This window comes from Macrotis lagotis, chromosome X, assembly GCF_037893015.1.
Source record: "Macrotis lagotis isolate mMagLag1 chromosome X, bilby.v1.9.chrom.fasta, whole genome shotgun sequence".
NCBI lineage: Eukaryota > Metazoa > Chordata > Mammalia > Peramelemorphia > Peramelidae > Macrotis > Macrotis lagotis.
The window spans coordinates 685370288-685389326 of NC_133666.1; the positions used below are offsets into that span (position 1 = coordinate 685370288).

General features: G+C 41.5%; 1 protein-coding gene across 4 annotated transcripts in view; it reads left to right on the top strand.

The window, feature by feature from the left end:
- Positions 1-19039, top strand: part of KIAA1671 (KIAA1671 ortholog) — a 319688-nt gene that overhangs the window by 74176 nt on the left and 226473 nt on the right. For all 4 annotated transcript variants that reach the window (XM_074206146.1, XM_074206145.1, XM_074206148.1 and 1 more), the window contains one exon: positions 2914-4560. In XM_074206146.1, the coding sequence (XP_074062247.1) occupies positions 2957-4560 (1604 nt within the window). In that variant the 5' untranslated portion in view covers positions 2914-2956. The remainder of the gene's footprint in view (positions 1-2913; positions 4561-19039) is intronic.

Below are 19039 nucleotides of genomic sequence, written 5' to 3' on the forward strand. Positions count from 1 at the left end.
AATGAAGCAAACAGAAGTTAAGAGACTTGCCCAGAATCATTCAGCTAGTAAATTATCTTGAGATCAGATTTGAACTCAGGTTTTCAAGAAGAAAAACAGGTGAGAGAAAAAGTGATTAGAAGACATGTCCACTATGCTTCAGTGCCCTTTAGCACACCTTTTAGGTTCTGACAGGAGACACAAAATGAGATAAGGCAGTGACTGCCCTCAGAGATGCTGTAATATACTGGGGAGAGCTGGGAGGGGAAGGAGGACATGTACACGGCAGTGACCGATCCAGGTAGATGCAGGTGACCTCCTTATGCCTGGACAGCTACCCGTCTCATCGGCTTCCACCATCATTTAATAAGTTGATCAACAAGGAAGAACTTACAGTCTCCTGGAAGAGACAACAGACAACTGAGTCCATTTTCATGAAGTACAGTTCCCTCCTTTTACAAAAAGGAAACTGAGCCACAGCCAAGTAAAGTGACTTAATCAGAGTCCCACAGCTAGTGTCCTATGTTCCAGGATAGGAACAGATACAACTACATATGCTGCAGTAGAAAATGAATACTTCTATTTACAAAATCATGAAATACCAAGGGGTTTCAGAAACAGGGAGGATACTAATAACATTTAGGGGGATCAGATTGTGTCTGAGCTGTATGTTAGGAAGAGACTCTGAAGGAAGGAGGTAAGAAGGAAACACATTCCAGGTATGCTGCCTCCAGACAGCCTTTGGTGTTTCCCCAACTGCTAGAATCCCTGGAATGATCTCTTCTGGTTATTTATGTATATGCCATACACATATCCATATACACATATACCCATGCTAAAGTTTGCACTGATTGGTAGACCTGTCTTCCAATTACTTTTCTCTTATCTATCTTTCTTCCTGAAAATCTGAGTTCAAATCCATCCTCAAGATGCTTAAGAATTGAATGACCCTGGATAAAATCTCTTTTACACAGACACAGACACACACAGACACACACATTTATATGACTATGTATATATAAAACTCATATAACATTTATCTCTATTAACTATAAAACATGATAAATAATAAGTAATATAGAAAATATGTGAATGTAATATGCAATATAATGTATTAGATTTAAAATATAACATTATTAGATATGAGTGAGGGAACTACTGTGCCAAGTCACCAGTCTCACTTTTTCCTCTGGGGCCATCTGGTTCCAGTGACCAGTTGTGAATCAAGATGACTGAATTTGAGGCAATCAGGGTTATGATATAATAGTATGATATTTTATTATATTACAACTATTATAGGTATTATATAAAATATAAATATAATATATAAAATTATATATATGCAATAATATAAATATATACAGAATATACAGTTGTCCCTTCTACATCAAAACTTTTTCTATCATGGATTTGAAATATCTAGGGTTGGCATTAGAAATTAAATAGGAATATGGGAGAGTTTTGTAGAAGCTGCAGATGACATGTAGAGGCCAGAAGATAGCACAGAAAAATTTTAGAAACTTAGAAATACATAAAATACATGTATAGCCTTGTATAATATGAACAGATTTCATCTTTTAAGGTACTGTAAACCTTGTGATGGGAAAAAAGATTTCTTCCATAGTATGAGAAGGCCAAAAACTTCTATGCAGATATTCCAGATTATATATTATATAATATTCTAAAATATATTATATTACAGTGCATTAGGCAGTTAGGTGATGCAGTGGATAGAGCAGAAACCCAGGAGTCAAAATCCCTGAGTTCAAATCTGGCCTCAGATACTTATTAGTTGTGTGACCTTGGGCATGTCATTTAACTCTGACTGCCTCAAATTCAGAACTATCTCCAGTCATCCTGATCCATATCTGGCCACTGGACCCAGATAGCTCTGGAGGAGAAAGTGAAGTTGGTGACTTAGCACCCCACCCAACCCTCACTCAAATCTAATTTACATGCTTGTCAGGGTTTCACCTCCCTGATGTCATGGTCTTTTTTGTGAACAAAGAACAAACATCATTATCGTTATGATCAATGTAGCATATTACTATTATATATATATGCAATATATATATATATATATGCAATACTCGATATATTTCTATTATATATGTGTGTAAGTCCTTAGGCAGGACTGAAACCTAGATCTTCATGATTCCTTTTCCAGAGCTCTAACCACTGTGCCTTCTCACTGCCTCTGTATCTATGATCTAACCATTCCCACTGAATATTCTCCAGTTTCTCTATGTAGTTACTTAGACTAGAAGACAGCCTTCCAGTGGTAATCTGAACAGAGCTAGTTATTCCTTTATTCTCTCATTTATTCTTGTAACCTCTGCATCCCAAGATTCCATTACCATCAATCAACCAGTCAAGAAACATATATTAGATGTCAGATATGTCTGGACACAGTGTTATATTTCTTAAACTCACTACCTCTCCTCCCTACCATCCCTTCTCCCCCTGTAAGGATAGTGATGAAGCTCAGTGGAAAGAGCATTGGACCTGGAGTCAGTCAATTCGGCTTCAGACCTTACTAGCTGTTTCAACCTGGGCAATTCCCTTAACTCTGTTTACCTTAGTTTCCTCATCTGTCAAATGAGCTGGAGAAGGAAATGGCAAACCATCCAGCATCTTTGCCAAGAAAACCCTAAATGGGGTCACAAAGAATTGAATGTGACCCCCCAAATGACAGAATAACAATTAATGTTTGTACAATTTGAAGTTATTACAGAATTGTAAACTAGATATATCTTTCTCTGGGAGGGGAAAGTTGACTTACTCAGCCTGAGGCAGCTTGTAAGTATGCAAAGAGATTTAAGCCTAAGTCTTCTGATTCCAAGCTCAGAGGAGGTGATGGGGAGAGGATCAGGTGTGGGGAAGTCAGACTGCTGTTAATCTATTAATTCTGAATTTGTTCTTTTGTTTTACTAGTGGTTGCTGCCTTGTTTTGGAATGTCTTAACAGAGATGGCTCTATGAGGGTGACCATGGCCACGAGAGTAGAGGTCAGCCCACTAGCATCCCTAACACCTGTTCCCAACTTAAAGGAGATCACCAAGGAAGACAAACTGCAGACGACATACTATCACCCAGTCAGCAAAACCTCAGCCTCTCCTCCATTGATGTTGGCAGGGCCAAGGAATCTTGGGACTCCATCGAGAGCACTCCCTATGCCCCGTCTTTCCCCTAAACCATTTTCTAAAGAGAACTCATCTCCCATCACATCTGTCAAGCCTGGCACCATGATGACTAGGCCTCTCATGTATAGCAAGCTTGAAGACTCATCTACTGCTAAGTCCTTGGATGAAAACATGCCTTCCTTGGTTGAACCAAAGATGGATGAGGGGGGAGGCCTGAGTTCAAATGTAATAAAGCCCTGTAATAAATCCTCTCCCCAAACCATACACAGCCAAAACACTATCATTCTGTTTGAAACGGCCGGCCCTGCCAAATCCAAGGCAGACCCCAACTCAGGAAAGTGGACCGCTGAGGAGCAAAAGGTAGACAGGGTGACCCAACTCCAGGGACAATCACCCAGCTCCAAGACTGAGACTGTGACCAAGCCTGCATTACCACCTCGGAAGCCTGTGGGGCTCCTCCAGCGGCAGGCATCTTTGTCTTCTGACGAAAGGCCAGTTGTGTTGAGATCCTGGGAGAAGGGGGAGGAAAAGGAGCCCTTGGCATCCTCTGGCATCCAGAATGAAGCGGGGAGGCCTGAGTCTTCAGAGGCCCAGCTGAGGGGCAAGCGAAGGCCTGTCTCAGCCATCTTCATAGAGTCTCTTCAACATCCAAAGCCCAACCCTTCAGAAACTTCTGGGGGGAAGGTGCCCCCTCCTCCCCCAGAAAAATCATGGGTAAGAAAACCTCGGCCCCTGTCTGTGGATCTTACAGCTAAGTTTGAAAATAGAGACATCCTATCCAAGAAGGTGGGCAGTCCCTTGGAGACTAGCAAGGACAAAGGCCTGGATGTGGGTTCCAGTGACAGAGGAAATGGAAAAGAGAGATCTGAAACTTTGGAAAAGACCACACCCTCAAAACCTACCTTGAGGTTGAAGGAACAGGGTTTGGATGTCCCAGACTTGAAAAACAAAGTCAAGGAACCGAATCCAAAAATTGTCATTAAGCCGATGGAGACCTGTTCCCCTGAAACATCTACAGATTCAGGGGAGGCTTCGGTTCAAAAAGGGTTGACCAACCCCTTGGAAGAGAAGACCACACAGGAGAGGGACTCGGACTCTAAGGAGGTTGAAGGATCAGTTTCTTTGCTCAGATCGGGAAAAAGTCCAGGCCTTGTGGAGGAGCAAAATGGAGCAGCTAAGGGGAACAGGAGGGAAAGTTCTGGAGGAGGAGAGTGGGTCTCCAGGGGGAGCGTCAAAAAGCGAGTCAGTCTATTTGGTTCAGAAAGCTTCTCATCTCGCTTGAGCCCTGAAGCCCCTACTTCTGCCCCTGAGAAAGAGAAAGGCAGTGTGAAGGTTCAAGATCGAATCAAAGAGTGGACGGTGGAGAGTCCTGAGGTACCTGCTGAGAACAGAAGGAGGTCCTTCCAGTCAAGGCCCCTGTCTGCTGACTTGACCAAAGTGTGAGTATGACTTGCCTTTCTTTCAGGAATCTCACTGGTTTGGCTTAGAGTCAGGAAGACTGGGTTCAAACCCTGCCTCAGATACTAGATAACCCTGGGCACATCACTTGCTTTCTCTTTGCCTCAGTTTCCTTTTCTATAAAATGAAGGGACATGGAGTAAGCTCAATATTCTTTGACATCCCTGCCCATATAAACTGACTCTGAAACTCTTGGCTTTCTATCTACTGTTCTTTTCTCCTGAATATCTACTATGTGTAAAATGCCATTTGAAGATAATAATTTTTGTCCTTCATTCTTGAAACAGACCACAACATCAGGGTGATGATGCTATGGCAAGCACATGAATGATTTGAGTGAGGAGGGCTAGGACAAGTCAGCAATCTTACTTTCCTCTCCAGAGCCATCTGGGTCCAATGGCCAGATAGGATTAAGGATGACTGGAGATGGTCCTGGATTTGAGGGAATCAAGGTTAAGTGACTTGCTCAAGGTTACAGCTAGTAATTGTCTAGTGCCTGAGGTGGAATTTGAACTCCCAACCTCCGGATTCTATTCACTGTGCCACCTAGGTACCTAGATTATAGATAAATAGATAGCTAGACAGGTAAATGGAAAGGTGAATGATAGATATATAGATAGATGATAGATTAATAGAGATAATAGAAATAGATTATAGATAAAAATATATAGATTGAGTGATAGATGATAGAGATAAATGATTGATAGATAAATGACAGATAGGCAGATAAAGATATAGAGACAAATAAGATAGTTTCCAGTTTTGTGCCTGAGATTCTTTCTAAGCTTGAACTTTGAGTCTATGATTATCTAGGCCTCAGTTTTCTCATCTGTAAAGTGGGCACAGTAATACCTTTCCTAATACTGTACCTACCTGGAAGAAATTCAGAAGGAGATGCAGGCAACTAATTAGGAGCAGAACCAGAACTAGAGAGACCAGTGTTAAATTTCTTAAACATTTTATTTTTTAGGTTTTTGCAAGGCAAATGGGGTTAAGTGGCTTGCCCAAGGCTATACAGCTAGGTAATTATTAAGTGTCTGAGACCGGATTTGAACCCAGGTACTCCTGACTCCAGGGCCAGTGCTTTATCCACTATGCCACCTAGCCACTCCCAAAATCTTGCTAGGGCTTATTTTCATTTTGTTTTTAGGTTTTTACAAGGCAAATGGGGTTAAGTGGCTTGCCCGAGGCCACACAGCTAGGTAATTATTAAGTGTCTGAGGCCAGATTTGTACTCCTCCAGCTCCCATGTTCTATCCACTGTGCCACCTAGCCGCCCCTTTAAACATCTTTTTAAAAAAAAACTGTATGTATGAGAAAATAATGGTTTCATATGCAAAAAAATAAAAAAAAATAAAAAAGGATGGGACCCAGACATGTGACATGATTGGCATAAGGAAAACTCTTCCAATGTCGATTGGTGTCTCCTCCAAAAGTTATAGGAAATTGCATGCAGGGCCATCTCTAGTTGTCCTGATTCCTACCTGACCACTGGACTCAGATGGCTCTGGAGGAGAAAGTGGAGGCTGGTGACTTAGAACAATTCCCCCTCGTTCATATCCAAATCATATGCTTGTCATTGTATCACCTCTCTGATGTCATGGTCTTCTTTGAGAATGAAGGACCAACATTAATAGGTAATTGCTTAGAGCACTGAGGGGGTCAAGGAACTTAGCCAGGATCACACATGGACCCTTGTGGATCAGAAGCAGGATTTGAACACAAATCTTCTCAATTTCGAGGTTAACTCTTTTTTTTTTTTAGGTTTTTTGCAAGGCAAACGGGGTTAAGTGACTTGCCCAAGGCCACACAGCTAGGTCATTATTAAGTGTCTGAGGCTAGATTTGAACCCAGGTACTCCTGACTCCAGGACTGGTGCTCTATCCACTGCACCACCTGGCTGCCCTGAGGTCAACTCTTTATCTACTATGCTGTGCTGTCTCGAATAATAAATAACAAATAATAAACAAATAAATAAAATACCTTTATGCTGTTTCACTTAGGAGAACCATTTCCTACTCATAGATGAATGGGGGAGAGGGAAAAACAAGGACACAAATAACTATAATGAGGTTGTGAAATCGAACCGAAGCCCTCTATAACAAGCATTTATTTAGTACCTGCTGTGTACCAGATACTATGTTAGACTACTGGGTATGAAGACAGAAAAATCAGAAATAATCCCTGCTCTATCCTCAAAGAGTTATTCTCTTTTCTAAAGAAAATACATGTAACATTCCCTTCAATTGGCATTTATTCAGTCAATCAAACAATCACTTAATACTGCAGTCCAGGAACCTTATGAGCTGAAGGAAAACAAAGATGGAACAGGCCCTGCCTTCCATTTACTTTCTCTCAGACAAGATGTTCACATTTGAATATACACAAAATAAATATATAGGTACAAGATAATTAGGGACAGGCATTGAAACACCCCCAGAATGCACAACTAGTTAGTTAGCAGCAGAACCAGGACGAGACAGCAGGTATTCTTGAACCCTCATCTGTGGCTCTTCCTATTATAAAAGAGACAATGGATGGTAGTGTGGATATATCACCAGGCCTAGAGTCAGGAAGACTTAGGTTCAAATCCAGCCTCAGATATTCGTGTGACTCTGGGCAAGTCACTTCAAATCTCTGCTTGTCTCAATTTCCTCATCTGTAAAATGGGAGTAATAATAGCCCCTAACCTTCCAGGGATGTGATGAAGATTAAATGAGATAATTGTAAATCACTTTGCCAACTTTAAAGCACTATATATTCTAAAGTGATTTTACACACACACACACACACACAAACACGCAAGAGGACAGAAATTCTAATCTGGCCTCAGACACTTGGCACTTAATAGCTGTATGACCTTGAATGGGTCACTTAACCCCGACTGCCAACATCTGGGGCCATCTCCAAGTATCCTGATTCATATCTGGTTATTGGACCCAGATGTCTTCAGAAGAGAAAGTGAGGCTGGTGATTTTACATAGTCACTCCTAACTCGAATGCAGTTCATGTGCTTGTCATGGCATCACCTTCCAGATGTCCCTGATGTCATGGTCTTCTTGGAGAACAAAGGACAGACATCAAACAATCAACCATCAATCGTCAATAAAGTGTTGACTCTTATTATTAGGCAACCATTGGTAAGGTGGATTGAGTTGAGTCCAGGGTCTGGAATCTGGAAGGCTATTTTTTTTTTAGGTTTTTGCAAGGCAAACAGGGTTAAGTGGCTTGCCCAAGGCCACACAGCTAGGTCATTATTAAGTGTCTGAGCCCAGATTTGAACCCAGGTACTCCTGACTCCAGGGCTGGTGCTTTTTCCACTGCTCCACCTAGTCACCCCAAGACTACTTTTTTTTGAGTTCAAATTTGACCACAGCCTGGCTGTGTGACCCCACTGTATCTGCCTCAGTTTCCTCATCTGTAAAATGAGCTGTAGAAGGAAATGGCGAACCGCTTTAGTCTCTCCTCCAAGAAGATCCCAAATGGAGTCACAAAGAGTCCGATATGACTGGACATGACATAACATTTATCATTAGCTGTATGTGATTGTTATTATTATCGTCATCTTAGACTATATGCCAAATTGAAGAAGTACACTGATCCAGTCAGGATAAGCGTGGTCATCCATAGACATGTTTGTGGTTCCATCAGCTGGCCAACTCATTGACTTTTAGAGCCGGAAAGGATCTCAGAGGTCATTTAGTCCAACCCCCTCATTTCACAGAGCAGCAAACTGAGGCCCTGAAAGGGGCAGAACTATTCCTCAGATCACATGGTGACTGATTCGTAGCTGTTGTTGGCAACAGTAATTATACACCTTGTGGCATTTTTATTTTCTTCCAAAACACATTGACAGAGATAATATCCATGTGTAGCCTTAAGTCTTCCCTAAAAGCTAGGGAGGACGGGTATGATGATGGACAGGAATGATGATGTCCATTTTACAGATGAGGAAACTGAAACTTTACAGGCAGATGCTCACCCAGTGACTTAGTAACATACTGGAAGCTCCTGGTCCTGAGGCTTTTTCCAGGCAGACCCCGACTGGTCTGAAGCAGGGTTAACATCATGATATCTCAGGTTTTCTCTGTCAGGTTCGTGCTAGGACTGGTTGTTTTCATCCTTTTCATATTGTCTTAAATGTCTTGGATTCTCTGATCTGGCCTCTGAAATTAACTCCAGTTTCTCACTAGGTTCACAAGACCAGCTTTGGAGAGTGAGTCGAGATTTGATAAGGGACCAGCACCTAGTGACCTTCAAGAAAACAATCTCCAGGAAAAGGTAAAGGACCCCTCTAGTTTTCAACTTCCCTCTAGTCCTGTGACCTTGAAATATCTTTGTGCTTTGATGGCCTTTCGGTTCATTTGTCTGGGGACCCTGATGCTCCATTATTGTGTGACCTTGGGGGCCCTTCTCACCTGTAAAAGGTGATGGTTACATTGGGTAGACTGTATAGTACCATCCAGTTCTGACATTCTGTGCCCTAAGCTCCATTTTTCTATATTTCTTTTTCTATATTTTTTATATTTCTTATATTCTATGGTATCAGATTTATTTCTATATTTTCTTTATTTCATAGTATAAGATCTCATAATTAATTTTAAGGTCTTCAGCATCTCTGACAGTCCTTTTCCTTCTCTCATTTTTGGGAATAGACTTGTGATTATCCTTTTGTAGGGACCTCCTGGTAAGGAAAGTCTTCTGTGTGAGGAACTCTTCCTCTGGTGCAGTATAGTCAGAAAGAGTTATGTGGGGCACTGCAAAGTCAAATAACTTGTCCCTGAACTACAGAAACATTGTGGGTCAAAGGAGGGACCTGAATCCAGACCTTCCTGGACTCAATGACTGGTATCTCTAACCATTGCTCCATAGATCCCCCTTTGCCATTCTAGGATTCTGTAATGTAGAAGCTTGGATAAAGACCCAGGCTTGGAAGCACCCTGAGTGTGTGAAGCTGGACATAAGGTCATGGGCTTTTTGAGTTTCTCTCCTCTGTTAGAATGTCAACGGCCAAAGATGGGGACTTTGGTTTTTGCCTTTTTTTTCCTATCCTTAGAGTAGCTGTATGTATACAATTCATGTGTTTGTATATGTAAACACCAAGTGTATTTATTTTTGTTGTTATTATTCAATTGACTTTGTGATCCCATTTGGAATTTTCTTGGCAAAGACACCAGAGTGGTTTGCCATTTCCTTCTTCAGTTCATTTTACAAATGGGGAAACTGAGGCAAACAGGGTGAAGTGACTTGCCCAAGATCACACAACTAGTGATTTGGCATTTCCTTCTCCAATTCATTTTACACATGAGGAAACCGAGGCAAGCAGGTGAAATGACTTGCTTAGGATCATACAGTTAAGATTTGAACTCAGGAAGATGAGTCTTCTTGTAGACTGTAGGCCTGGTGCTCTGTGCTGCTCCAATGAATGTAGTAGATATTTAAGTGGTTGATGATTGAGAGAGAGCTCTCTGTATCCCAGGGAACTTTCTTAAACTGAAGATGCTTTTCCATACTGGGAATTCTTCTCAGGGAAAAATTTTATTCAACACTGGGATTCTACAGCTCTTCCCAGATCTGACAACCAGAGACAGGGGCAAAAGACTGGTTTGAACCCAGATGTTCCTTTTTTTTTTTTTTGTGCAAGGCAATGGGGTTAAGTGACTTTCCCAAGGTCACACAGCTGGTAATTATTAAGTGTCTGAGGTCGAATTTGAACTCAGGTACTCCTGACTCCAGGGCTAGTGTTCTATCTCCTGCACCACCTAGCTGCCCCTCAGATGTTCCTGTCTATAAGGCTGACTCTCCATTCTAGCATGCCACCTTGCCTGCCATCCAATGCCCAGGCAACTCTTTGAGATTATAAATTGCTAAGTAGGCATTTGCCAATCTGGGCAGCTAGGTTGTCTAGTGGATAGAACACTGAGCTTAGAGTGAGGAAGACTCATCTCAGTTCAGATGTGTTCTCAGCTGTGAGACCCTAGACAAGTCACTTCACCCTGTTGGCCTCACTTTCCTCTTATGTAAAATGAACTGCAGAAGGAAATGGCAAATCTCTCCATATCTCCGCCAAGAAAACCTCAATTGGAGTCATGAGGACTTGGACAGGACTGAAAATGACACCCTCTTGCTTCCCCCTTAAAAAAAGAAAAAACATCATAATTCAGGTAAGATTCTAGCTACTCCAGAAAGCCCTCCCTTTCTTCCTTTGAGGATCCGCGGTCTGATGACCAGTCTTGTGATTGTCGTTGTCCTTCATTCTCAAAGAAGACTAGGACATCAGGGAGGTGATGCCATGACAAGCATGTGAATTGGATTTGAGTGAGGGGGCCCTGTGCTAAGTCACCAGCAAGAGTCCTATTGTCAGAAAGCTGAACTCACAGAATTGACTAAAACTCCTAATGAAGAGTGGAGTTCACCAGGGAGTTGGGAGAATTGTTGTGGTCTTCTTCAGAGAAGGAGGGTTGCCATGGAGGACTTTATAATTGATATTCATTAGGAGTTGAATCCCTATAGAATGGAATCTTCCAGAGGGCAGGGCCTACTTCATTTTCTTTTCTTTTCTTCCAGAAGTCCAGAAGACCAAGTGTAAAGATTTGGTATCTACTTATTGAAATAGTAAATAGTGCTGGGGCTAGGGTCTTCGAAATCATCAGTTTGCCTCTTTGACATGTGATCCTTCCCTGATTTCTGGGTTTTTCTTTTGGGCTCCCCAGAGTATCTTTGGACATCCCATCAGGCCTAATGTTTTCTTTAAAGTCCTTTTCTAAAAAGAAAGTGGCATGACCACTTTGTAGTAAACTCCTTTAGAAGTTTGAATATAGTAAGTCTTTATTGAACCCACATCTGTGGGGAAAAAAAAACAAACAAAGAAAAAGATGAACAGACATTTGACCATTATTTGCCATCATTTTACCTTTTCTTTTAGATTAGTCATTTTGTAGATTTTCTAATCCATTGCTCTGAATAGTTAGAGTATGTCACAGAGAGAAAATCTGAATGTAACCTAAATTGTATTTTATTTAAGAAAGTACCCCCTTTAAATACATGGAGATTTCACCCAAGATGCCTCATGTAAGCCATTTAAATTAACCTGTTTTTAAATTAGTCTGTTTTATTTTTTGAGTTCGTTGGTATTGAGTTTTGTTTCTTCTTTTCTTCCCAGAATCGAGATGGACACATCTTGCTCAGAACGGATTTGAATGGAGCATCTGCTGGGAAAAACCAGTGGAAGCCTATGAAGTCCTGTGAGAAAAGCAGGCAGATTGAACGTAAATTGAGCTTTGGTATTGAGACAGACAGCTCCCTCTTCCCAAAAGAGGATTCTACCGTGGTGCCCTGTCGGCTTGAAGAACAGTCTTCACCCACCAGGGCTGAAGATGTTGGGGACTTTCAGACTGTCTGGGCCACGGTGTTTGAGCACAATGTGATGAGATACACCACCACTGAACATCCCTTCTTGACATCCTCCAATGAGTCGGTCAAAAAATGCGGCGAGTCAGCCAGCTTGGGAATGGAAAAAAACATCTTGGTTAGGGAAGGGACTGGGGGACAAGGTGAATGTCAGAACTGATAATTCTAAGTGGACTGAGAAACTCAATGCAGAGAAACCCTGGAACAGGGTCCTGCCAGATGGAGAAAAAAGCCCAGTTAATACTGCCTTGTTTGAAAAACATACTGGGGGAGAAAGATGGAATGTCTCCTCTATTAAGCAAATGGGAAGTAGTCTTTCTCACCAAAGAATTGAGCCAAGATATGACATTGTACAAATGACTAGTGAAAGGATCCTCAGTGAGGCTGTTGTGACTGCCCCTGAGGAAAAGGCCATGACACTTAGGATCAGTAATCATCGATCTTCCCTGAAAGAAAAGAAGGACTCTCATAGTGAAGGTCTGAACATGAAGCAGCAGGGTAGACTGGATATGAAAATGGGATCCTCCCAAGCCTCTTGTTTGATTGGGCAAGCCCAAGAAAGACTGGAAACAGCTATCCCTAAGTCTGAATTCCATGAACCCAAGGATATGTTGGGTGGGAGCTCACTGCCAGCCACCAAAATAGTTGAAAAGCCCTATTTGGTGAACCATGACAAGACCCCTGGGATGATAGCAGGAGGCAATGAAAAAACTTCTAGATTATTCTCTCACCAGAATGCCAAGGAAAAAGAAAGTCTGACTCATGTTCCTGAGACTGTGATGGTCAGAGTAGCCCAAATAGATTCTTACCATGTACATCCAAGGGTCATTTCGGTGGAAATGAACAAATCTGACTCTCCAAGTCCAGTGGAAAGAAGAAGCGAGCTTCGTGATTATTTGTATAGGGCTGAGGCTAAAGAAGAATCCTCTGACTTCAGATCAAGAAAACACTTAAGTTCAAGGTCCATGAGAAAAGAATCTCTTGTAATGGGTGAAGAAAGTGAATGGAGCCAATACCAGGCCCCAGAGCCAGAAGCCAAAGTCAGAAAATCGGGTAGCATGGATCTGAGACTCCCAGACAGATGGCGACGAAAGACATTGCCCTACGATGCCAAGTTTGATGACTGTGTCTCATTTGTCCCAGAACCAGCTAAGAGGCTTGGGAGACAAGCAGATTCTCCATCCTCCAATGACAATTACTTCAAAAAGAGTCGAAAGACCCAAGATGGGTCAGATTTGAAGGAGTCAAGTCGGTGTGCGTTGCAGGATGCAAAGGAGGCAGTCCCCAAGCCAGAGTCACCTCGGGAGCCCAGAGAGACCTATTTTGCTGTGACGTATCAGATGCCCAGGGATAAAAGAGAATATAACACAAACAATTCTGTTTATAAAAACAGAAAGTCGTCTTCACTAGACAAAGATGAACCAGTGGTCAGTGTCCATAATTCTACAAAACTCAACTTTTTGTCTGAATCATCCCCAAACTCTAGGTTAGCTCCTTCATGCCCCAGAGATTCATCAGAAAACTTTGATAGGAAAAATCAGCAAGGGAGAGAGAGGGAACAGGAAAATCTCAGTTTTTCTAAGAGCCCAAAGTCCAATGACCAGCCAGTGCTGCCTGGGGAGAGAAGGATGAGACATTCTGAGGGCAGAGTAATAGATGTGGATGCTTTGTGGGATAGCCAAAGGTCGGGAAATGCTGGCATCCCCAGCGATTCCAAAGAAGATGGAGGCAGGAGGTCTTCCAGAACTCCTGAGCATTATATATATTCTTCAAAAAACAATGATTTCCCAACAAAAAGGAAACAAAGTGATACCCATGAATCCCCCCGGGCCAAAAATGAAGATGGTTATAGGTCGAGTATCCTTGACATAGATGCCCTCATGGCTGAATATAAAGAAGAATCCATGAAAGGTGGTGAACCCAGAGAAAGGAAGGAGGAGAGAGTGCCCGTGAGCCATGGTGGGTTTCAGAGAGAGAGGTCAAGCTCCAGGAGTTCTGCAGATTACCAGAGATGTGACTGGAGGGGCCAGAAGGAGCCCCAGGATCATGGTGAATTCAGAAAGTCAGCGAATCTGCCTGGGCAGCAATGCCACAGATTGGAGGAGCCCAACCCCATGATGCACTCTCGATCTGAGATAAGCAAGGAGAAGACTGAGTCCCCCACTCATGAACTGAGTAGACAGAAAACTCCCAGCACCAAATTCACCCCTCCACTCTGGTCCCCACCCCATTCTGGGCTTTCTGAACAATACCTGGATTCACCTTCTGACCCCTGGAAGAAAATGCCAGCTGAGGATGAGAAAAAAGGTTCTAACAGGCCATTAAATCCCAAATGCCAGAGTTACAGGGTTGAGACAAACACTGCCTTAGTTCATATTAAAAATATGGAGGTAAGCTTGCCTCCCCAGACTTCCCCTGTTGCTCCTGATGCCATCTTATTGGAGAATGAAATCTGGGCTCCCCGAAACTCTGTGGGGAAACGGGAGAAAGCGGGCTCTCTGCATGGGAGAACTAAGGTCAGGAGGGGAGGCTATGATTCAGAGTTTGGAAGTGGGTCCGTGGACATCAAGCGGACTTATTCAGAAAAGACAGCCCCTGCTTCCATCCGAGAGAACCTGTCCCTCATGCAGGAGGCCCGAGAACGGAGGACAGAATTAAAGGCCCAGAAGAGTCTCCCAGGAGAAAAGCGTGAGAGCATGGTGGTCCACAGGGTGTTCCCACACTGGGAAATGAAATCCAGTGAAGATCATAAGGTATTTATTTATTGAAATTCATTTCTATTCAATACACATCCCATTTTCCCAGCCTCAGGTTAGGACAAAAAAGGTATAAACATACATTTATGAGAAATCAGTAGGGCCAAATTATAAGGTCAAAGATGAGTGAAGGGGGCAGCTAGGTGGTACAGTGGATAGAGCACCATCCCTGGAATAAGGAGGATCTGAGTTCAGATTTGGCCTCAGACACTTAATAATTGCTTAGCTGTGTGACCTCAGGCAAGTCACTTAACCCCATTGCCTTAAAAAAAAATTTAAAAAAAAGATGAATGGAAAGAGCCTCCAGTTTGCAGGTGGCAGCTATAAGGTTCTGCTCCAGTCTCCACATTGATTTCTGAGCCTTACTTTCCTCTAGGGGCCTCACAGAACTCTGACATTCTGTGCTCTGTGACCTAAGATATACTTTACCCTTTCTGTGACACATTAGTGATGCCATTATGTATGGGCCCGCTTGGGTTCATTATCTTTTCTCCTCTCAACTTCGCATTTCTCTCCATCCTTCCATTCACTCATGTTCCTGAATGTGGAGACATCTTCCTTCTTGCTTACCTCCATCTCTGGGGATGGGGAGCCATGTAAGAAAGTGCTAGGTTTCTGGTCAGAGGATTTAACTCTCTCATTTTTTTTTTTTTTTTAGGTTTTTGCAAGGCAAATGGGGTTAAGTGGCTTGCCCAAGGCCACACAGCTAGGTAATTATTAAGTGTCTGAGACTGGATTTGAACCCAGTTACTCCTGACTCCAGGGCCAGTGCTTTATCCACTGAGCCGCCTAGCCGCCCCTAACTCTCTCATTTTTACTGCTTGTGTAACTTTGAGTACAGATATTTCCCTGAGTCTCAGTTTCCTCATCTGTGAAATTTATTTTTTTATTAGAATGTAAAATAAATTTTTATTCAAAAACAATTTTATTAGAAACAAGATAATTTGATTTAAAAGCAAATTTAGTTAAAAAACAACAAATTTTTATTTAAAAATAAAAGGCTCCACTTTGTAAATATATCTCATTTGATTCTCATGACAGTCTTGAGAGGTAGGTGCTACTATTATGCCTGTTTATAGATGGGAAAACTGAGGCAGACAGCAATGAAGTGACTCAGAGGCCTAACATTCAGTATATTGGGTCACTCTAGCTTAGTCTGGTGTCGGTTACTCTTTATTTAAATACTTACTATGTGTTAAGCAGGTATAATGTAATAAGTGAATTGGTTTTGGAACCAGGAAGATCTGAATTCAGATTCTACCTAGTATGCTAAGAGACCTCTTCGGGCCTTAGGCAAGTCATTAAGACTAAATTACAGAAAGATTGCCAGTTTGCCTCGATGGAGGAAGCTTCCATGCTCAGGGTTCCCTATCCTTATAAAAGCATTGGTTGAAACAAAAAAATACACCACATCCCTGAGCAGTTTTTGTTGTACAGGGGAACTCCACCCTAAGTGGGGCAGTGCCGGACAGTGGGAAGACTTGAGTTCTTACTAGTGTAGACCAACCTGGTTGTAAAACACAGCTGACCACTGCTAAAGGCCTCCTCTACCCTCGTCCCCCTTCCATTCCCTTCCTACCCCCCACCAGGATTTCTGCTTTGGTTTTAGGCATCCAATGATTCTTTTTGCCTATCCTCTCTGCCTACAAGATTGCTATTCTGGGAGCAGTGGGGAGAGGGCTTCTGGGAGAATGCTGATGGAAATGTGACATTTAATCCTCCAGCCTGGAATAGCAGCGCCACTGCTGAAAAGGGCCAGAGAATCGCAGTCCTGTAGGAGAGGCCACAGGCCCGGGAGAGCCATTCTGGCCCTCCAACTAGGACCCCATTCATAGGAGCTTGAGTTTCTGCTCCTACCTCAAACTTGGGTTGCCCAGAGGAAGGTTGCTCCCTTCTCAGAAGCCCTTAGAGCACCCAGAGCTGGCCCAAGGATCAGGCTTAGAGTCATTTGGTGGAGGGCTGGGGCACTTTGGTGACACCTGATTTAATAAATTACTGCAGTCCTTTATCTCTCCAAAAACCCACATGCCAAACAATTATTAAGATTTTTTATTCAAAAAATGAAACTAAAAATTTATTTAAAGAAATAAAATATAATTTTTATCTAAAAATGAAATAGAATGTTATTTTAAGATTTTTATTGAAAACCAAAGTAATTTTATTTAAAAGATAAATAAATGATTTTTAATTTAAATTATTGAATAAAATAAATTTGAATTTAAAATAAAATGTTTATTTAAAAAATGAAATGCAATGCTATTTTTAAAATAGTTTTATTAAAAAATAAGATAAATTTTGATTTAAAATAGTCTCATTAAAACAAAATAATTTTTATTTAAAATATTTCTAAAAAAGAAAATACAATTTTTAAGAAAATAAGAATTTATTTAAAATAAGCAATTTTTATTACTTGTTACTTAATTTAATTTAAAATAAGTAATTTTAAATTGTTGAGTTTTTAAAATAAGTTATTTTAAATAAATTTTTAATTTAAAAATGAAGTAGAATGTGATTTAAAAAGTAATTTTTATTCAAAAATGATCTCATTAGAAACAAAATAATTTTATTTAAAAACAGATTTAGTTAGTAAAAACCCACAAATTTTTATTTAAAAATTAAAAAAATTAATTTTAAAATAAATTTTAAAAATAATTTTTATTCAAAAAATAATTTTATTAGAAACAAAATAATTTTATTTAAAAGAAAATTTGATTTTTATTTAAAAATAAAAAAATTAAAATGAAATAAAATATATAATTATACATTGTAGTTAAGAAAATAAATAATCATAAAATAAAAATTATATTTAAAATTTTTAGTTAAAAAAACTAGTCTAGATCTAGTGGCTAGATATGGATTGGCAACACTGGAGAAAGCTCCAGATGTGAGGCAATCGGAGTTTAAGTGACTTGCTCAAGGTCACACATGTAGTGTCTATGGTCTGATTTCAACTCAGGTCCTCTTAACTTCAGGAACTGTAGTTTAAAGAGTAAAGAGGGGATAATTAGGGACTTGTAGATGAGGTGCTGAAGCTCATAGACTTAATCTTTTCAGGCCTTGGGAGGGGAATATTGTCTTGTTGATAGGAGGCTTATCTTGAACTGGGATTTACTGAGTTCCTGTGGGGGAGGAGGACAAGGTCTTCTACTGAAATTCAGTCACCAATTCTGTGAGATTTCCTTAATCAGGAGCTTTGGTGACTCCTGTGAGGTTACATAGCTAGTCCCAGGTCCCAGGCAAGACTCAGGACTAGGTTTTCTGGTGTCTGAGGCTAGGTGGCCCTATCCACTGAACCCCACTGCATCTCATGAAGCCCTCAAGCCTGGGTAAGTTTCAGCTGATGGTAATAGTGGGGTCACTTCTTTTTGGATTTAGAGAACTTGGAATGCTCTCTGTCCTCATCTCTGCCTCCTGGCATCCTTCTAGTCCCTGCTAGAATTCCTCCTTCTACAGGAAGGCTTTCCCAATTTCTTTAGTCTAGTACCTCTCTGGGGATTGATTATCTATGTTAGTCTCTTTTGTACATAATTTCTTTTTTTAGGTTTTTTGCAAGGCAAATAGGGTTAAGTGGCTTGCCCAAGGCCACAGAGCTAGGTAATTATTAAGTGTCTGAGACCAGACCAGGTCCTCCTGACTCCAGGGCCAGTGCTTTATCCACTGCCACCTAGCTGCCCCTACATAATTTTTGCATGTTGTCTGACCCATTAAATTGTGAGCTTCTTGAGGGGAGGGGCTGCCTTTTTGCTTTTATTTGTAACCCAGGAGCTTAGGGTAATGCCTATCAAATGTTTGTTGGTTTTATTTGTGACTTCAAATCCAGCCTCAGACACTTACTAGCTGTGTGACCTTGGGCAAGTCACTTCACCCTGATTGCCTTGAATCCATGGCTATCTCTAGGTATCCTGCTCCATATCTGGCCACTGGACCCAGATGGCTCTGGAAGAGAAAGAAAGGCTGATGACTTGGCACAGCTACCCACTCCCCCCCCACACACACTCAAATCCAATTCATGTGCTTGTCAGGGCATCACTTCCCTGATGCCATGGTCTTCTTTGAGAATGAAAGATAAGCAGCCACAGAAGGTGCTTAATAAATGTTTGTTGACTTCTTTGTATCTCCAGAGCTTTGCACAGTATCAGACTCATAACTGATACAGCTCACAAGTAACAAAGTTAGGATTGTATTCAGCTTCTCCCACTCCACGTGAGTACCCCTTACATCATATGCTGCAACCTCTCTTCCTTGGGGTCTGCCATTCCCAGCCCTGTTCTGGGAGGTCTTAGGTGTTAGCTGA